Raw genomic sequence first — 20881 nt, 5'->3', positions numbered from 1 at the left:
TACCCATGGTTTCATCTGTGCTTCGTATCTCTTCGTTTCTAGTTTCAGTGTCCTTCATTTATCCCCTCGGTATGTATACTAGGATGAGGACCAAAAACTAGTTTTCAGGGAGTTTCAGCAGAAAATGCGTTAATCTTGGTGAACAAACACTGTTCCATATTGGTGAAGCAACTTGAATATTTTTGGATAGCATTGAGCAGCAGTCCATTACAGTTACAGCCCCCCATATGTGGCTGATGCTAAATTTCAAGGGTTGCTCCTATTATCCACCAATTTTAAACTGGGGCAGCAATTTATTGCATGTGGAGAGAGAGAATGCTAGACTAAAGCCTCATTTGTTTTCGTAGATGAGATGAGATAGGTTAAGATTAAAGTTAAAAGTTGAATAAAATATTGTTAGAGTATATTTTTTTAATATTATTTTTATTTTGGAATTTGAAAATGTTGAATTGTTTATTTTATTTTGTGTGGGAATTTGGAAAAGTTGTAATGATTAGATGAGATGAGTTGAGAGAAGTTGTGAAAACAAACGAAGCCTAAGTGCTATTCCTAGGAAACCTGTTCATATCTGTTCTGATATTGTCTATAATATGTACAAGAAAGAATAAATTCCATGAAGGGCTTCCATTGTTCTCCTCCAATTGGATATCTCCTTCTAGCTGGGAATTTCAAGACTGCATTCTTCCCACGCTCAGATACCTTCTTGGCTCGGACTGCTCTGTTTTTCCTCTATCAACTTGTATTTGTAGTTTTTGTGGCTCGGCCTTGGGTTGCAGTTGAGTTATTGATTGAGTATCTTATGCAGGTTGCAGCTTTGTGCTTTGCTCATTGGCTTCATACTGTTATTAACATGTAGAAGGAGTCTGCTATGAGTTGCAGCTAGTTGTCTTAGGATTTGCAGTTTCATTGAAGAAAAAATAGTTCCATATTCTGAAAAATCTAGTTTCACCAGATGGAGGAGGTGCCTCTATTGAAATATCTCAAAATAAAAAATAAAAAATAAAATTATTGAGTCCAGAAGCCATCATCTCCGGGTTCATGGGTGTGGAGAAGGATTTTTCACATGGTTTACTGATTTACTTGAAAGATTTTGTTGGCAGGTAGGACTAATAATAGAACTGATGTTTTAGATACCCCTTTGGTCCTTCAAAGAAAAGACTTACGGAGTCAGCTCTGCTGTAACCAATGTCAACTTTAGACAGGTACCAGAACAATAAATCCTTGTTCTGAAGTTGGAACCCGTGGCTGATTATCTTAATTACCATACTCTCACAAAACTATATGTGCAGACTTCATTGCATGGCAGTTTGGAAGACAGGAACCTAGTTGAAATTGCTATTTCTAATGGGAGCATGTAAGATGAAAAATAGTTTGGTAAAAGGTAAGGGATCCACCCCTTCATCTCTACTTCGGAATTTCAAGAAGCATATATAAGTCTTTCAAGTCCATTGCCTGTATATTAATTAATCAGTTGACAACTTTTTGTAGGATTGTATATCATCTATGTGCTCTTGTTTTGATCTGTAGGCATTCTAATGGTGTCTTCCATATTTTCAATGCCAGTATAGACATCTATGTTCTGCAATGTACAGCTTGCCTGGACAAGATGACACCCTTCTAACCTATTTTGTCAGTGTTACATTGTTGGTGTCGCTTTTAGTCCCAAAGTTGTCACCCTTTTTTCCCCTCCTGCAGGCCACACACCACCCAAACAAGTTGATGGAAATTTAAAGTGGAATAAATTTGAATGTTAGAGAAAGGGCTAAACATGGGACAACCGGTAATAGAAAATTAGATTAGGGTTCTCAAGGCTGTTGGTATTGTACTTGAGTTTACAAGCTATGCCTGTATACAATTCTGATCATTTTAGAGCTTGCCAAGTTATAGTTGGTACTAGGATCATTGAATTAGAATGTCTACACCTAGGGATGCTGAAAATCTTTTCTAGTGCTCTATTAAAAGCCACAATCTTTAACTTTGGAACTTGATTATTTTCTTGACTCATAGAAGAGCACGATGAATCTTATATTACGTAAGTTGTGGTCTTTTTTCGCTAACTATTTTGGTAAAGTAAATATAGAGGAAAGAAGACAGAGTTATGGATATTAAATAATATTATTTAAGGAAAATAGTAAAAGAATAAAATTGATTAAGTAAATGCTGAGGTGAATCAATAGAAGCAAAAATCATGCTTAAAAAATTATATAGGTAATAGATTCATGAATCTTATCATAGCCAACCAAAGATTCATTGTGAACTTCGAAAGGAGCTACTCTTGAAACAACAACGGATTGATCTGAATGCCACCGAAGCCATAAAGGACTATCTAATTCTGACAATGAGTTCCAATTGCATTATGTGTTCAGAAAATTAACTTTTTCTTCTTTTCTATTCAAGTCTTTTTTTGGTTCTTCTTGATTCATCTCCGTTTGATTCAATAAAATGATGGAAAGTGCCTATCATATGTTCAATAGTTGTGATACTAACAATGACCTTTTCTGTGAAAAGTGCCTATCATTTGCATATGCATCTCTAATTTGCCAATAAAGGAGAATCATCAAATCAAAAGGACTCTGAAATGATTAGGAAGAAAATTTGGGCTCTGCCTACAACTAATGCAGTCAAGGTTTTCATATGGCGTGCCTATACATGCTCTACCCACTAAACTAAACTTATATAAAAGGCATGTTATTGTAGACCCTGTATGTTCTATTTGTATGAGAGGATGAGACACCAGGTCATGTTCTGTGGTATTGCCCTCCAGCTACTGATATATGGTTTGGAAATAAAACACTTCAAAAGGCCTCGATCACAGCCACTTAACTTTGGTAGGATTTTTCAACAGATGACAAAAAGACTGACATTGCAGGACTTGACATTGTTTGCTATTGTTGCTAGATCTTTGTGGCATAGAAGAAACACCTTGATTCATGAAGGGATTTTTCACATCCATCTACACTATACAACCATGTTGTCCAGGTTTATTATGAGTTTCATGATGTGTTGTTGTCTACAAAACATCCATCACCTCCTGCTCTGCCTTAGATTTTACACTGGGGAGTTCCACAAGTTGATTGGGTTAAAGTCAATTAGGATGTTGCCATCAACACACTACAAGAAAAATAAGTATTTGTGATGGATTATTTACAACGATAATGACTATTTGCGACAAAACAGACTTATTTTGGCAAGAAATAATCATTTTCGCTGAAAATAACTGATCACAAATAAGCAGTTTTCAAAGATTATAGCAGGATTGGTATTGGATTTCTTAGAGACTGTGATGGTAAGGTTTTGGCTAGTTTGATGAAGCCATTGATTTTTTGTTTAGATCTCTTAATAGCTTAAGCTCATGGACTACTTGAAAGCTGCTTTGTTTTGCAAGGATGTTGGGCTGCAGTTTTATCTTTTTGAGGGTGACTCTTCTCAAGTTGTTGATGCTATTAAAGCTAAGGATTCTAATTCTTGTTGTTTTAGTCCTCTTGTATCAGATATCAAGCTTATATTTGCTAGCACTTTTTGGAAAATTAGACATGTTAAGAGGAAGGCTAATATGGTGGGTCATAGACTAGCTCAGAAAGCCGTGATGCTTCTTTCTGAATTGATAGACATAGATTCCACTTCTCCTTGTATTTCTTCACTTGTAATGGTTGATTTCCAACATTCCTTTTGATCTAATGAACCCCGTTTCTGTTTTAAAAAAAAAGAAAATCCAAGAGAGAAATGCGACACTAGCATTAGCCAAATGCTAGTAGAATCCATTAAATCGTTTAAGAAAACCAATATTGACTTGCATTAGATTGGGCAAAATGAAATTATCGTAACTTTTAGCTACACTAATTGAAATAGGTTCAATAAATTTGACTTCAAAAATACAAACTTCATCCTAATTTTTTGTTCTTATTTCACCCAGTCGAACAATACAGCTTACAACTTATAATAAAAATTTGTACAATATTAATTAACAAATTCATAGAAGTTTAGATATTTACCGTTACATTCTCACTTGCAAATAATAATCATTGAAAATATAAGTAAAAAATAATGATTCAATTAGAATGAACTTTATAACCATTATGTTTCGAAAAAAAATTATTAGAAAAGTATGCGCTATAAATTATGATAATAAATAGAAAAAAAATAAAAATATGATCAAAACAGTTCTTAAAAAATAACAGAAAGTTATAATTAAATAATATTCTATCATTATATACAGTTTGGACGGATAATCCAATGTGAAATTAAGTTTTGAGAATGATAGATAAAAGAAAAAAAATGTGATATTAGGTAAAACTTACCTAATGGTATAGCCAATCCAATACTAATTAATGGGAAAGCACTATCTCCCTTCCACAAGTCTTGACAGAAGGGATATACAAACTATTTTAGTCTTCTCTCTCCTTCGTAATGGAAGTTGAGGTGGAGTTGTGGGTCCACAAAAGATTCTAACAGAATTGAGGTGGGACGTAATAGAGTGGTAGAGGAGTACAATGGAGACATAGAGGAGGAGGATTATGTGGACAGCACTGCCACCAGAAAAGTTTTCTGAGGATAGTGTAGAAGGAAGGCGAAGAAGAAGGTGCTTAGCTTAGTGAAGGAGATGAATGAAATAGAAGAGAAATGGGAGAGGCTTTGGCTTACAGAGGAGAAGGGTGAGGCCATAGAAATTGAGGAGAGAGCTAAATAAGAAATCCTATATAAAGGCGAATGTAGTTTGGTAGGGAAGGTCTGTATGGAAAGGAGCATCAACAAGGAAGTGTTAGAGTCCACAATGATGAAAGTATGGAGGGTAAGTAAGCTTGAGAAATTTGTAGAACTTGGTAGGAACGTTTTCACAATAACTTTTGTTAATTAAGCTGAATAAGCAACGTGTATGGAATGGGAGGCCATGGCTCTTTGACTCACATTTGATTGCATTGAAACTATTCGATGAATGTACACCACCACAGAAGTTGAGGTTTGGTCAGGAGACGTTTTGGGTTTAGATGCATAACATGCCTCTTGCATGTATGAATGAAGAACGTGGAAGTAGATAGGGAAGACCATAGGCATGGTAGGGAGGTAGATGTGAAGGAGGATGGTAGTGGATGGGAAAAATGTCTAAGGGTTCTCATTAATATAGATCTTACTAAACCACTGGCCAGAGGTAGAACCATTACTATCAAAGGTGAAAAGCTATGGATTCCTTTAAGGTATGAGAAGCTGCCTAGGCTTTGTTTTTCTTGTGGCTGTCTAATTCATGGATTTAAAGGATGTGAAGGAAAAGATGAAGGGAATGTTCAATATGGGACGTGGCTTAAGGCTGAATCAAAAACAGATGCTAGAATGAAGAAAAAATAGGGTTCTACAGGTATAAATAGGGGTGCAGATAGTTACGCTACAAATATGGAAGAGAGGGTGGGTATCACAAGTTGAGGTAGTAACAGAGGGTAATAAAAAGGATGAGAGAAAGAAAAACAGTGAAGAGGTGCATACTGACCTGGTGAGGGTGGATATTGAAGTTGGGGGTGTGGATGAGAGTAGTGATGGGAGAGGCATGAGTGTTGAAAAGCCAGTTATGAATTGCAAGCTATCATATATTGTGGAAGAAAAAAAAAATTAATGGAGGTAAGGAGAGGAAGGGAAGATGAAGGGGAAGCGGCAGGAAGCAAGAGAACTATGCCTATTGAGATAGAGAAGTTAATGGAAGTCCCAGGCTCAACTGTTAAGGGGAGTAAAACAAAAAAGGACTCAGGCAAATGGTGAATGGAATAGAAGAGATAGAGATAAGGGGGAGGATGCAAACAAATCTGGTGGATGTATCACTCGAAAAAGAATGAAAGATGAGAACGAGGAGGAAGAGGCAGAGAGTTTGAAGTACAAAAAAAGGTAGGTAGAGCAGTTATAAGAGTGTGGAAGGTTCATATCAAGTATTGGTGGCGACTATCCAACAACCCCGCCAACCACAATGAAAATATTGAGTTGGAACTGTCGAGGGTTTGAGAACCCTCAGACAGTTCAAGACCTCTACCATATGGTAGAGGAGAAGAAACCCGATTTAGTCTTCTTAATAGAGATTAAGTTAAGAGCTGAGAAGTGCACTAGATTGAAGAAGAGGCTCAATTGTGAAGGTTGCTTTGTGGTGGAGCCATATAGGAAAAGGGTGGTTTAGCACTATTATGGAACAATAGGGCTAAGGTAGAAGTATTGAACTACACTCAGAGGCACATAAGTGCCTGGATCACAAAGGGAGAAGGGAATGAAAGGTGGATGCTGACAGGTTTTTATGGTCAGCCTGAAACTGTCAAAAGGGCAAAAACTTGGGATTTACTTTTATCATTAAGGCCAGGGTGGTGTGTGATAGGGGATTTTAATGAAATCGTTAGCCCATGATGAGAAGGAGGGTGGCAAGCCGAGACAGGAAAAACAAATGGAGATTTTCATATCAGTACTTGAGAAGGGGAATCTTTCAAACTTAGGATGGAGAGGGAATAAGTTCACATGGAGTAACCAACATGTAGATGAAACTTTCACAAAAGAAAGGCTGGACAAGGGTAGTGGCTAATCCATGTTGGGCACAAATGTTTAGAGAGTATTGGGTGGAAGTACTAACTGGAAGAAGTTCAAATCATAGGCCATTATTGTTGATCATGAATAAGGAAGGCAGGAAAGCATGGAGTGGGAGGAAAGTTTTCAGGTATGAAGCTAGCTGGGCTAAATAGGAGGATTGTCAATGAGTTATTAAAGGGCCTGGCACAATTATGGGGAAAGAGAAGAGTCAGCACAAAACATTCAAAACCTGTTGGAGAAGTGCAAATGAGCTCTTACCAGATGGAGTGACCAGTTGAGTGTGGACAGAGTGAAATAAATAAAGGAAAAGCTTGAGATCCTAAAAAAAATGCAAGATAAGAGAGTAGTTACAATTATGCAGAGATCAAAAGAATGCAAAGGGATATTGGGGTCATGCTTGAAAAGGAGGATGAGAAGTGGAAACAAATAGCTAAAAGGAACTGGTATGCTATGGGGGATAGAAACACCAAGTTCTTTCATGCTTGTGCAAATAAAAAGAAGGAAAAACAACATAAAACAGGTTGTGATGAGCAAGGGAGGGTTTTTAAAAGCCATGATGAGATTGATGGAGCTCTTAGAGTTATTTTAAGAAGTTATTTACCGCAACTCAGCCAAGCACAACATATATGGAAGATTGTTTGCAACATTTGGAGCCTCAAGTCACAAGAGAAATGAATGAGAGGCTTGTAAGGCCTTTTTGCAGAATGGAGATTGAGGTAGCAATTAAGCAAATGACCCTTTGAAGTCACCAGGTCCTGACGGATTTGGTGCTTGCTTTTACCAGAATCATTGGAGCACAGTAGGAGAAGAGATGTGTTCTGCAGTGCTAGCTTTCCTAAATGGTAACATCCTCTATCCTTCTATTAACTTTACTTACATTGCTCTTATTCCTAAAACAAAAGACCCCAAGGTTGTTACTGAATATAGGCATATAAGCCTTTGTAATGTCATTTAAAATATTGTGTCTAAAGTGATAGTAAATAGATTCAAAGTAGTGTTGACAAAAATCATATCAGCCAACTAAAGTGCTTTCATACCAGGAAGAATAATAACTGATAACATTATGGTTATATATGAGGTTTTGCATACAATGAAGGTGGGGAAGAAAGGTAAAAAGGGAAGTATGGCTATTAAATTTGACATGTCAAAGGCGTATAATAGAATAGAATGGCCATTTGTGGAAGCAGTCATGAAGAAGATAGGTTTCTGTAATGAATGGTCATAATTGATTATGAAGTGTGTTACTTCAGTATCAAATTCAGTTTTGATAAATGGTAAGCCAGGGGCTAGAGTGTATCCTTCGAGAGGATTAAGATAAGGGGATCTTTTATCCCCTTATTTATTCATTATGTGTGCAGAAGGTTTGAATTCTCTACTTAACAATTCATATTATAAGGGGGAAACAAGAGGGGGATCAAGGATAAATCACTTACTATTTGTTGATTGTGTACTGTTTGGAAGAGATTGTGTGGAAGAATGGAGGAAACTGCAAGCTTTACTGATAAGGTATGAAAAAGCCTCTAGACAATTTTTGAACAAGGACAAGACAACCATTCTTTTCAGCTCAAACACCCAATCTGAAGACAGAAAGATGGTTTTAAGGGAAGTAGGGGCCCTAGTGAAGGGCAGCGATGAGAAATACTTGGAGCTCCCACTATGGTTGGTAAATTAAAATACAACACTTTTAAGTATCTTAAAGAGAGTGAGATTTGTCAAAAAATGAACAATTGGAAGAATTTTTTTCTCTCGGGAACAGGGAAGGAAATTATGATCAAGGTTGTCCTGCAAGCTATACCATCCTACACTATGAGTGTTTTCAAGTTGCCTAAGAAGCATTGCAAAGAAATTAATTTGATGCTTTCCAAGTTTTGGTGGGGAAACTAACAGAAAGAAAATTATATACAATGGAGGAGTTGGGAGAAGATGAGACAGTCAAAAGGGAATGGAGGTTTGAGCTTCAAAGATCTAGAAAGCTTTAATTTAGCTTTATTGGCAAAGCAGACTTGGAGAATAATTTAGAACCCTTTCTCCATGGCTGCAATGATTTTCAAAGAGAAGTATTTCAAAAATTCCTCACTGTTGGAAGCAAAGTTGGGAAATGCACCCTCTCTAATTTGGAGGAGTGTATGGAGTTTTATTAGGCTACTAAAGGAGGATCTTAGATGGAGGGTGAGGAATGACAATAAAATAAAAATATGGGTCAAAGGTGGCAGTCAACACCTTCATCATTCTGTGTTCAATCCCTATTTCGAAGTTGAATGGTGATGCAAAGGTCAAAGAACTGATACATGAGGAAAAGAGGGAGTGGACTAAGAGTCTTATTATATGAGTATTTAGGAAGGAAGAGGCTGACCAGATATGCAGTATCCCTCTAAGTAGAAGGAATGTAGAGGACAAAATGAAGTAGAAGGAATGTAGAGGACAAAATGATACAGGGTCTTCCTAGAAGGGTTTATTCAGTGTTAAGAGTGCTTACTTTCTGGAAGAAGCAAGGAAAAAAACAGTGCTAGGGGAAACATCAGTAGAGGTTGAGATTGACAAAAGGTGGAAGAATATATGGGGCCTGAACATACATGGAATGATGAAAACTTTTCTGTGGAAGTCAAGGAACAATCTGTTAGCTACAAAAAGAAACTTGTTTGTTAAAACAATTGTTGAGGAACCAAAGTACCCCATATCTTTACAAGAAGAAGAGTCAGTGATGCATGTATTGTGGCATTGCCCTGCTACGAATGATGTATGGGCCATGGCTTTAAAACCAATTCAAAAATGGAGGATAGTTGAAGGTGATCTACTGAAGCTATGGGAATAGTTGACAGGAAAGCTCAACAAGATTGGATTGGAGGAAACAACAGCAATTATGAGAAGCTTATGGATTAGAAGGAACACATTCATTTTTTGAAAAAAAGTTTCATAGCCCTGTAGTGTGATTACATCAGCAAAGGAAAGCTTGGATTAATTTCACTTAGCAAAGGAAAGTCCAGAAATACTAGAGAATTCTAACAATACAGAAAGGGTGGAACAGCTATGGAGACCACCAGGAGAGAATTGTTTAATGGCTAATTGGGATGCAGTCAATGTTTTGAATACCGAACCGGTGACCGTTTTGGTTGAGGCATTGAAACAAGATATTTCGTTACCGGTATCGTTTCAGAATAGTTTTATATGAATAAGTTATATATATAAATATATATAAAAATAATAGTCTATATATGAATAAATTATATATAAATTATAAATAGTCTAGTATGAATTGGGGGGTCAAAAAATGAAAAAAAAAAAAAAAAAATAAAGGCCGAAATATCAGCCGATATGGGCCTAAATAGCCAAAATTCTGACTGGTATGAAACAACAAGCTTCCTTGTACCGACTACACCAAAGAAATAGTATATTTCGACTGTATCAACCGGTACTGTACGAAATTCAAAACATTGGATGCAGCCCTTGATGTTAAGACGAGGAAGATGTGGATAGGGGTTATCATTATAAATGAAAAGGGGAGGTGATAGCTTGCTGTGATCAGAGAGGCAATGTGGAGCAACCAGCTATAGGTGAAAGTTTTGCATTGAGGAAAACAATGAAAATCTGCAGTGACTTGAGCTTCAATAGAGTGATACTAGAGGGGGATGCACAGGTTATTGTCAAAGCAGTTAATGACTCAAATGAAGACTTCTCCTACTATGGAAGCATAATCGAAGAAATGAAGATTTTTTTTACAAGCATGGCCTAACTGGAAGGTGTGGTATACGAATAGAAGTACAAATTCAGTAGCTCATTACTTAGCTAAAGTAGCCATACATTTAGATGCAGAGAAGGTGTGGATATAAGAGGTACTTGTTTTTAATTATTTCAACTTGTTTACAGAAAGACAAAGAATGTATTGTAGACATTGTTCTATGAATGAAAGTGGAAAGTTCTATTTCAAAAAAAAAAAAAAAAAAAAAAAAAAAAGGGAAAGCACTATGTTATTTGGGTAAAGAAAAATGATATTGTGTTGTTGCCGGGTATCGAACCATACTTACCACCATACAACGAGTTCTTGAAGTTTGTGGTCAAACATTAAACTTAATACTGAATGAGTATCTTTACTTACAAAGCCATAATCATCATACAGGCAAACAAATATTAATGCCCAGAAAAAAAAAAAAAAAAAATAGATTCAGTCCTCTCAATTGCCTCCCCATTTTTTCTTCATCCAAACAATGGAAGGGTTCACCATTTCCTTTCATTCCTCTCCTTTTGGCATTCCTATTAGGGGTAAAACCCCCTAGCCCATAGGATCATACTAGCCCAGCCCATTAAAGACCATCATTAGGAGGCAAGTGGGACGAGATAAGGAGGGAACAAGAAAAGAAAATCTCAAAAGAGAGGAAGGCAGGTGTAAAGGAAAAAGGGAGAAAAAGTAGAAAAAAGGAAAAAGGAGAGGAGACGTAAAGCAGCCCTTCATCACCACTCCCAAGGGCCAAAATAAAGAGGGATCCAATCGGATGAGAAATGGACTCATTGACCTCCATTGTATAGTGAGAAATGAGAGACCGTGAGAGACTGTAAAAATGCTCATATTATAGTGGACTTGCCCTCCAAACGACCCGTGGATGTAGGCACTATGCCAAACTACGTAAATTTGTATGTCTCTATCTTTTTTTACATTTCTTGTATTTATTTTCTATTCAATACTATTGATGTACATACGGACACCGCAGCCGCTCCGAACTATAGTCAGGGGCTCCAAAACACACCGATCAACACCTGAATCTTCACCATGGGCTGTGAATGATTCTTTCTCCTATTTCTAGCCCGTTGAGCTATTTTCCGACATTAACATCTGGCGCTCTCTGTGGGATCGATTTATTTTCTACACTGAAAATGGGAGAAGGACGATTTTTCGGCGTGCAAAATAATCTTAGATTGAGTAGATAGATTTTTCCCCAGATAAGTATTCTCAGATTTTCTACTCCTATTTTTATTAACAACACTATTAAAAAAAATCATATGAGTAAACCTTTCCTCGTCCATGTGGTTAACAATACTGTGCACTTAAGTGTAGTGTGCATAAAACACACACCCAACGGGCCGAGAAGATGAGTTACCCGACCACTTAAGCTACAAGTGCTTTGTGCACTTTGAGTATACTATGCAAAAACAAAGGCGAGAACACTAGTAAGAACTGTGCACTTAAATGCACTATGCACATACACAGGTGAGCAAACACTGTGCACTTAAGTGCATAGTGCGTGACAGCCCGCTGCCAACTCGGTTAACCCACTGGTGGCCACCACCTGGACCACCGGTATTTTTATCTGCACCGCGTTGACCCCCGTCCACATGGTTCATGCATAGCGCATGTGCACACGAGAGGCTCACGTCAGCCCATTATGAGCCTAGTGAGCAACACCGGTAGCCACCACGTGATCCGCCAGTGGTTTTTGTCCCCCTAAGGTGACCTCTCGCGACATGGATGTGCATGCCATGCAAACTGGACTAGTAGGTGCACGGCCAGAGGCTCACAACTACCAAACCGCAAGCTCAAGGAACCACTGACGGCCCCACCAAGTCCATTGGAGTTTTATGTTTGTCGGAGGGTGGTCCTTAATTGTAGGGGCTCCTCCACCGCGAAGCTCCAACCACCACAGCACACCACAGGACACCAATCAAGCTCTACCCAATTGTGATCTTGGAGCCACCGGTGACTACCACCAAGCTGATGACGATCACTATGTAACCCACCGTCGTAGTTTGTTGACGATGGGGTGTTCCTCGGCCATACACGCAGGCATCCATCACGCAATGTACACGGTAGGCAACCCCTTGCCTGACCTGAGCTCAGCGTATGTTTGCTCGATCACCACTTAGCTCGGCCATAGTGGATTCCTCGACCACAAGTCCCCTGACCACGATGTTGCCCTACCACTCAATTCCTCTGCCAACACAAGTCCCTCAACCACTATTAGTTCCTCGTCCAAGTTCCTCGACCACTATCGAAGCTTCTAGGCCAAGGGTTCCTCAACCATGAGTTGCAGGCCTCATCTCCTCTGCCATAGGTTGCCCGGTCAAAACCTACTTAGCCACCATATTTCCTTGGCTACTAAGAGGCAACTTGGAGCACGGTGCACCCAGACACAACTCAGAGTTTCTAAAGCAACAGAGAACTATCCTCCACAACTTAATCGACCAATAGAGAACCTCTAACCACCTAGAGAAAATGGCTCAACCAACTGAGCTCCTCCACCACGACGAAGCCATAGTATTGCATGTCCTTGGGCACACATTGGATGTCCCATGCAACATTCCAGGTCCTCCCATGCAACTGTATCTTATCTACCCACAATACACGTCTTAAGAAAATGAGCAAAAAATTGCCTAGCGGCATTTAAGTCCACATCGCTTCGAAGATGCTTGAAGACAGACAACTTCCCTAATAGTAAACAATTTCAGGAAAAAAAGAGAGAGAAAAAAGAAAGAAGAAACAACCACCACCAGCGGATAATTTCAGTCAAGCTAAACTCGACTACAGCAGCTAAATCATTCCGATTTGTCTCTCTCAAAATTTGTGTGAATTTCATTTTTACTAACAAAATTGGCTCATGTGGTGTGAAACACCGGCTACTCAACCCACACTTGCACCGCTCAGACATCTTAAATATATGTTCATAAAACTGCTCGGTATCCAGAGCACCCTAGACCTTCACCAAAGTATGGTTGCCCACAGGCCTTGTCGGCGCACCTCAAACCTTCGCCATGCTCTAGCAAAGCGATTCAGGTTTGCAAATCTCATATTTGTAATTTGGATTATCTACTCTAACCAGTTTGGCTTTTTTAGCGCAAACTCACTCACATCTCGCCAAGAGTCAATAGGCAGAACAAGTCACTCGATTGCCTGAGCTCTCTTGTGAGGAGTCAACAAGCCGGACAAGTCATCAGACTGCTTGACCTCACTCATACCTCACCAAGAATGAACAGGCAGGACGAGTCACTTGACTGCCCAACCTTACTCGTGACGAGCCAACAAGTGGGACAGGTCATCAGACTACCCGACCTCACTCATACCTCGCCGAGAGTCAACAGGCGGGAATGGTCACTCGATTGCCCGACCTCCCTCGTAACGAGTCAACAGGCAGGACAAATCATCAGACTACTCAACTTCACCCATAACTCACCGAGAGACAACAGGTGAGACAAGTCACTCGATTGCCTGACCTCCCTTGTGACGAGTCAATAGGCAAAACAGGTCATCAGACTGCCCCAACCTCACTCATACCTCTAGAAGAGTCAACAAGCGGGACAAGTCACTCGACTGCCTGGCCTCTCTCGTGATGAGTCAACATGCGAGACAAGTCATTTGAGTGCCTGACCTCACTCATACCTCGCCGAGAGTCAATAAGCGGGACAAGTCACTCGACTACCCGACCTCCCTCGTGATAAGTCAACAGGTGGGACAGATCATCAGACTACCCAACCTCACTCATACCTAGCCGAGAGTCAATAGGCGGGATAAGTCATTCAACTGCCCGACCTCCCTTGTGACGAGTCAACAGGTAGAGCAGGTCATCAGACTGGCCTGACCTCACTCTTACCTCTATAAGAGTCAACAGACGGGACAAGTCACTCCACTGCCCGGCCTCCTTCATGAAGAGTCAACAGGAGAGACAGGTCATTAGACTACCCAACCTCACTCATACCTAGCCGAGAGTCAACAGGCAGGACAAGTCACTTGACTTCCTCACCTCCCTCATTATGAGTCAATAGGCAGGACAAGTCACTTGACTGCTCAACCTCCCTCGTGATGATTCAACAGGCAGGACAAGTCATCAGATTTCCTGACCTCAGTCGTACCTCACTGAGAGTCAACAGGCGGGACAATTCACTAGACTGCCCAACCTCCCTGGTGACGAGTCAACAGAAGGGACATGTCACTTGACTACCCGAACTCTCTCACCTGCATAGCAATATTAGCACAACATCTTCTCCAACAAACGTTGAGTGTTTACATTTGCACCACACCTGCCGCTAGCATCGTGAACAAGCCTCTAAGCTCCACAACCGCCTTGTGCAAGCTACCTTCGGGAAAGAGTCGACGGGCTCGAAAACTACCTAAAATGGACCCAGGGGGTCAACAGGCTCTCTGACCACTTAGTACGGATTACTACAAAAAAACTCTAAAAAGAAAAATGGAAACACCAACAACAATTCACATCAAGAGGCAAAGATCCGCTAACTCTATCATAAACAAAAACAATGGAAGAATAAATACTCTTTGCTAACGATAAATATTCATGCAAACAAACTCAAAGCCAAGTCACTAGACTCGCTGCGAACAACAAGCAGTGATAGTCTCTTGATTGTCCGACCCACATGCAAGTAAAGCCTAGTCACTGGACTTGTTGTGGACTAACATGTGAGACAAGCTACTTGACTGCTTGACCTCTCCCACACTCAATAGGCAAGACAAGTGACTTGACTGCCCGGCCTCTCTCGCACTCAACAGGCGGGACAAACCACTTGACTACCCAACCTCTCTCGCGCACATGAAATCCGAGCCTCTAGGCTCGCCATGAAACAACGAGCGGTAACAGTCTCTTGATTGCCCAACCCTCGTGCGAATGAAAAAGTTGAGCTTCGTGCTCACACTCAGCATGGTCAGGTACATCTCCTACCCAAGTCAAACTTCGTGCTCGCACCTAGTGCGGTCGAGTTCATCTCCCTCTTAACTTCCAAGCCGAGCACCGCGCTTGCACCTAGCGTGGTCGAGTACATATCTTGCCTAGCTCTCTAAGTTGAGCTCCACGCTCGCACTTAGCACGGTCGGGTATATCTCCCGCCCAAGTCGAGCTCTGTGCTCGCACCTAGTACAGTCGAGTACATCTCCCATCTAACTCCCGAGCAGAGCACCGCTCTCACGCCTAGCGCGGGGGCAAAATCCCCCCTAGCCCATAGGCACATACCAGCTCAATCCATTAAAGGGCTATCATTAGGAGGCAAGTGGGACGAGATAATAAGGGGACAAGGAAAGCAAATGTCAGAAGAGGGGAAGACAGGTGTCAAGGAGAAAGGGATAAAAGAGAGAAATGAGAAGAGACGTAAAACAACCCTTCATCACCACTCCCAAGGGCCAGAATAAAGAGGGATCCGATTGAATAAGAAGTGGACTCCTTCAACTTCTTCAACCTCACAATGAGAGCCCCAGAGAGAGGATCTTCTCCAGAATATGGGTCTCCGACCTCCATTATATAGTGAAAAATGAGAGATTTTGAGAGACTATAAAAATGCTCATATTATAGTGGATTTGCCCTCCAAACAACCCGTGGACGTAAGCACTATGCCGAAACACATAAATTTGTATTTATATCTTTTATTACATTTCTTGTATTTATTTTCTATTCACTACTATGGATGTACGTACAGACACCGTACAGTTGCTTCGCACTACTGCCAGGGACTCCAAACCACATCGATCGAGGCATGAATCATCATCGTGGGATGGGAATGAGTCTTTCTCCTATTTCTGACCCATTGTGCTATTTTTCGGCAGTAACAATTCCCACCTCCCAAACACAATGCAAACCACCAGAGGTGCACAGGCCAATTGGTGCAGCTAGCACTTTCTCAATAATTAAAAGAAACTCTTTCAACTCTGAAACCTAAAGAGTTCATACTAGGCCTGGTTGGGCAGGCCCCCAACCTATTCACTGACACCTACAAGGTACCAAGTGGTGGCATATTAAAACTAGAAACGAAAAAAGTGGGCAAGGGTAGGCATGGGTACCGACCCACTCACCCCCTATTTAAACTACAAAGAAAACTTAAATACTTATCCCTCATCTTTTCTCTCCCCTTTCTCTTCATGCTCACTTTCCTCTCTCCCTCTTCATCTCCTCCAATTGTCGTCGCTCAGCTCCTGTCCTTCTCTTCATCTCCTTCTCTCGTTCTTCTCCTCTTCCTTCTCATCTTCTTCCAATTTTCCTCTCGCTAGTACATGACCGCAGGCCACTCGAACTAGTTGTGGCAAAGAGATGCATGGCCGTGAGCATTGGTCCCTACAGACTACAGCCCACAGCCACGACTTGGTTGTGGGTGGCATTATGGATCTTCACACTTCAAAGCCATGACTGTGGGTTTTTGTGACCCGCAACCATAGTTTGTTTGTTTCTCCTTTTGCGAGACTTACAATCAAGAAGTGATCATGGTCACTGGATAAGATGTTCTTGAATCTTCATGACATATCTTTCTTTTTTTTTAGTTAGATCTACACATTTGGGAATGGATTTGAAGATTTTGGAATTGGATCTTTGTATATCTTGATTTTGTAGTGTAATACGGGCCTGCCTGTTTGTAGACAGGTACGAACGGACAGTGGCTCAACGCAGAGCCGGGGACGGAGTGGAAAATGAGTAAAGAGATCTAATGGATTGTTTTCGGCAATGGCTTCATAAAGGTTCACAGTTCAGTTTACATGACAAAGTGGAAAAGCTCAAGGTGCAAAACTAATCGTCGACATCCTCAAATTTCACTATAAAAACAACAGCCTTTGGCCCTTTACTACAATAGGCAATTAGAGAATCAATAAATAGCCATGTTACAGTCACTACCCATGCTCGATATACTACAATGCAAATCCTGGGCATCAAAACTCAAATCTCGTTATGCACCAAATTAAGGCCGAGAAGATAAATCATAAAATGTTCGCGTCCAAAATCAATGGAAATTGCACTGTTGCAATAAATAATGCGAATAATCAACATATTTCTCCCAAAGGGGCTTGTATTTTTCAATCCCAATCTTCAACCATGGCTTTGAGTTTCCATTGAAGTGCAGCACAGCACCCTTCTCTATCAACTGCGGATCAACATTTGTATAGCCCAATCCCAGAACGTGCCATGAGGAATCCAAAGGCTCCGTCAATCCATAGAATGTCAACAGTCCAGGCGGAAGTGTACCAAGTTTCCATAATGTTCGGTCTACATTCCTTTCCTGCCAGTAGTGGTAGATACCAGTTACGTTCCTTTTCCTCCACTCAACCAGATCGAAAACATTCATCCCAAAAGCCCATCCACATGCATCAGGATCAAAGTGTGCTCTTATAAGAGGGTGAGAGTAATTCAAGTACTTATGGTATCTATGAAATGTCTCCATACATGTCTCAACAGCTCCGTTGACGTTGCCATTCAAATCAATGGAGAAAAGGGCAGAGAGATCCTTTTGAACCACAACATCATCATCAAGAAATACCACCTTCTTCAGTGCCGGAAAGACCTCAGGGATATAAAATCTGAGGTGGTTAAGCATGGATAAATACTTTGGGTTTCGAAACTTTATTGGAGTTCGGCCATCATCATTATTGCCCGAAAAATAATAGCTCTGTGTTTCGGTGTCTTGGAGCTGCTTAAGAACAGGAACATAAGAAGCATTTAGCCAACTGAAGTCTTCAAACTTTTGAACCTCAACAGTCACTCCTTGAAAATCGTTCATGGAAAACCAAGCCTTCATTGCAGCATAATTTATTTCATCTGTAACAAGATGGAACACAACCATATCTGGATCTTTGGAATTTAAGGCAGTTGAATTGACCACGACTGAAGTTGCAAGTATGTTGTCAGAGAAGACGCAGAAATGATAGAGATTGTTATCCTTAAGTTTCTTGTCTAATTGCTTCCTTTCAACAAGCTTCCTCTGTAAGTTTAAGTTTTTGAACCATTCGGTTGTTAAGCAGACACCAAGGCAATATAAACTTTTTGGAACTTCTTCTGCAGCTATTTGTCCATATTTTGAACTCTTTTCACTCACAGAACTCATTTGTTCATCGAGAGTTTGGATTTTGGCTTTCAGTCTCATGATCATGGTTGCACTGTCATAATGAAGTTGCTGAGCTTGGTAGAGTAAAATTGCCATATCACGGATTGCAGTTCCTGATTCTCCGGTTGTCAGAGGTGTTCGCCTTATTGCGGCATTTGAGAGGAGGATCTGTGAATTGCGAATCTGGGCACTTAATTCCCAAGCAAATTGAAGGTTGTTGCTTTCTTTTGCAATTACAACAAAAGCTTTTGCAAGAGAAACTTGGTCACTTAGTTGCCTGGCGACTGAGTCAGGCTCAACATTTCTTCAGTAATGTTAAGGCCTTCCATGATTCTATCATGCCTGTAAGGTCTCTGCAGAACAAGATTACATGCACATATTTTCTTAATTCACAAATGGAAATTGGAAAATCAAAGAATATATAACACCATTTTCACTTCTTTCAAGAAGAAAAGGAGAAGCCATGGAGGCTTGTTGTGTGTGTGTGTGTGTGTGTGGGGGGGGGGGGGGGGGGGGGGGGGGGGGGGGGTGTGGAAGAGTACAGAGCCCAGAAGAATGATAATGGTGTCACCACAAACCAGGAGCATCCTAACAACCGGTATCAGTACCAGATAATTTGTATGGTGATGCATTTCCACTCCGGATCTTAAAGATCTAGCAATCCTAATTCCTAAAATACTTATCTTTATTTCCGAGTGAGACAAGTTACAACTGAAATGAGACATAATAAATTTTAGATCTATCCAGTAAGCAGATGCCACAAAACATAAAGAGTTGAAGGTGAATATAAAATGCGAAATGATATTTGCAGTCGTGAGTGCGCAAGCGCCGTGCAATCTCTTTGAAAAAATTGAGTAAATATAGAACCCACATGAAAAAAAATAACTTTTTAATAATAGACCCCACTCTTTTTCAAAGCGAGTGCGCGACGCTTGTGCACTTTACGATTGTATGTAGCATTATTCAAAATTTCATTCAGGCCTACACTCCAGATTAATGCCTAGCAAATTTCATGCAAAAGGAGTTTGGCATCTACTTTTTACCCTCTTGGTAGAACAGTGGAGCTCTAGAATTCGACATATATATTGAAAACAAAGCACTGGGTGCATCCAAAAGTAGTTGTGCTGAAAATGATTTAGGCCCCATTTGAATTTTGAGTTGAACTGAGATGAGTTGAGTTCTTTATAATAGTAGTGAGATGGGATGGTGGAATGAGTTTTGTGGGGCCCACCTAAGATGAGTTTATGTGTTTGGATGTTAAGATGAGTTTAAATTTATTTATGAGAAGTTGAAAAAGATTGTGGGTCCCGTGTGTAAAGATGTGCTGAGTTGAAAAAGATTGTAGGTCCCCCATCTAAAGAGGTTTTGAGTTGAGATGAGTTTAGTGATTTGAGAGTTTGGTGTTTGAATGTTAGACTCAACTTAAAATTAGATTGAACTAAGTTGATTTCAGTTCAGTCCAAGTTCCAAACAGGGCCTAGTGTTTTTTAAATCTGTTTATTTGCATCCAAAATTTAGAATCGGCATTGCCTTGGGTTACAAGTCATCCTAGAGGAAAGTGGAAGCACAATGGTATAGCATGTGGAATAGAGTCCTGGACAAAAGAACCCCAACCCAACTTGCAAAATGCTGCAAAGTTAATACTACTTTTGCAGAGGGGCAAAAGGAATTATAGAAAGGGTTTGAAATAACAGTAAGACAGACTAGCAGGAGCATTAGATCCGAATCTCTAGATGCCTAAAGGAGAAACCGGGATTTGTCAGATTAACATCCACATAATCTGAAATTGAAAACCTCGGCTCCATTAGACTAAAAAGAAGCAGTACCCGCAATCCAATCAAGAATTTAGTAGTACACTCGATTCTCAAATTGTTTTAGAAACCAAATTCCAATACATTGAACATTTAAATTCCGTAGCGTTCTAGCATTTTACCAGCAACCGAACAGAGTAAACTCCAAGGTCCAAACTGATGAATAAAAGCAAACAAAACCTAGATCTTTAATTTACCTTGGATATCGCCGGCCTCGACTCAATTTGACTTCCTCTGCTCAGAACGAAAATGAAAAGCAAAACCGCTATTCCACACAATACCCACCACAGTACATTTGAAACTCGCCTCCTCACCGGCCTCCGAAAATCCACCGGCCTCCGTCTCATACTCGATCAACCACCCCGTTTTCCCCCCTCCAGAAAATTTTGATGGGAATCTGTATTCCCAATAGAATCTTGATAAAAAAAAACTACTAATAAAAATAAATAAAGAAATAAATAAAAGTAGGGAAAATGATCACGATTTTGGGGTTGAGTGTCGGTGCATCCGTAACAGATCGCGAGGTGGGAAATGAGATCTATAACGGAAGTGGGGTTCTGTCTCAGAATTATTGGGCTTTTTTTCACAATCCGGAAGGGAGTTTTTCTGCGGATTGAATTTTGTGGTGGAAGCGAGCTTGCGTGGTCACTGTTGTGGGAAGTGAGTGAGCACAGGAGGTTCTCCACTCCAGTGACGGACAAGAACAGTTTGGATTTTGTCATGTGCTTTCT

The 20881-nt window shown here is 40.3% G+C and overlaps 1 protein-coding gene across 1 annotated transcript; it reads right to left on the bottom strand.

The window, feature by feature from the left end:
* Positions 1-17023: 17023 nt before the first annotated feature.
* LOC121252776 (probable galacturonosyltransferase 10) lies at positions 17024-20881 on the bottom strand. The gene is given in 4 exon segments (XM_041152578.1): positions 17024-18635; positions 18638-18692; positions 20348-20580; positions 20611-20881. Coding segments are annotated over 3 exon segments (1599 nt in total). The 5' UTR covers positions 20498-20580; positions 20611-20881; the 3' UTR covers positions 17024-17241.

This window comes from Juglans microcarpa x Juglans regia, chromosome 2S, assembly GCF_004785595.1.
Source record: "Juglans microcarpa x Juglans regia isolate MS1-56 chromosome 2S, Jm3101_v1.0, whole genome shotgun sequence".
In the NCBI taxonomy this organism is placed as follows: Eukaryota; Viridiplantae; Streptophyta; class Magnoliopsida; order Fagales; family Juglandaceae; genus Juglans; species Juglans microcarpa x Juglans regia.
This window is presented reverse-complemented; position numbering and strand designations above follow the sequence as displayed.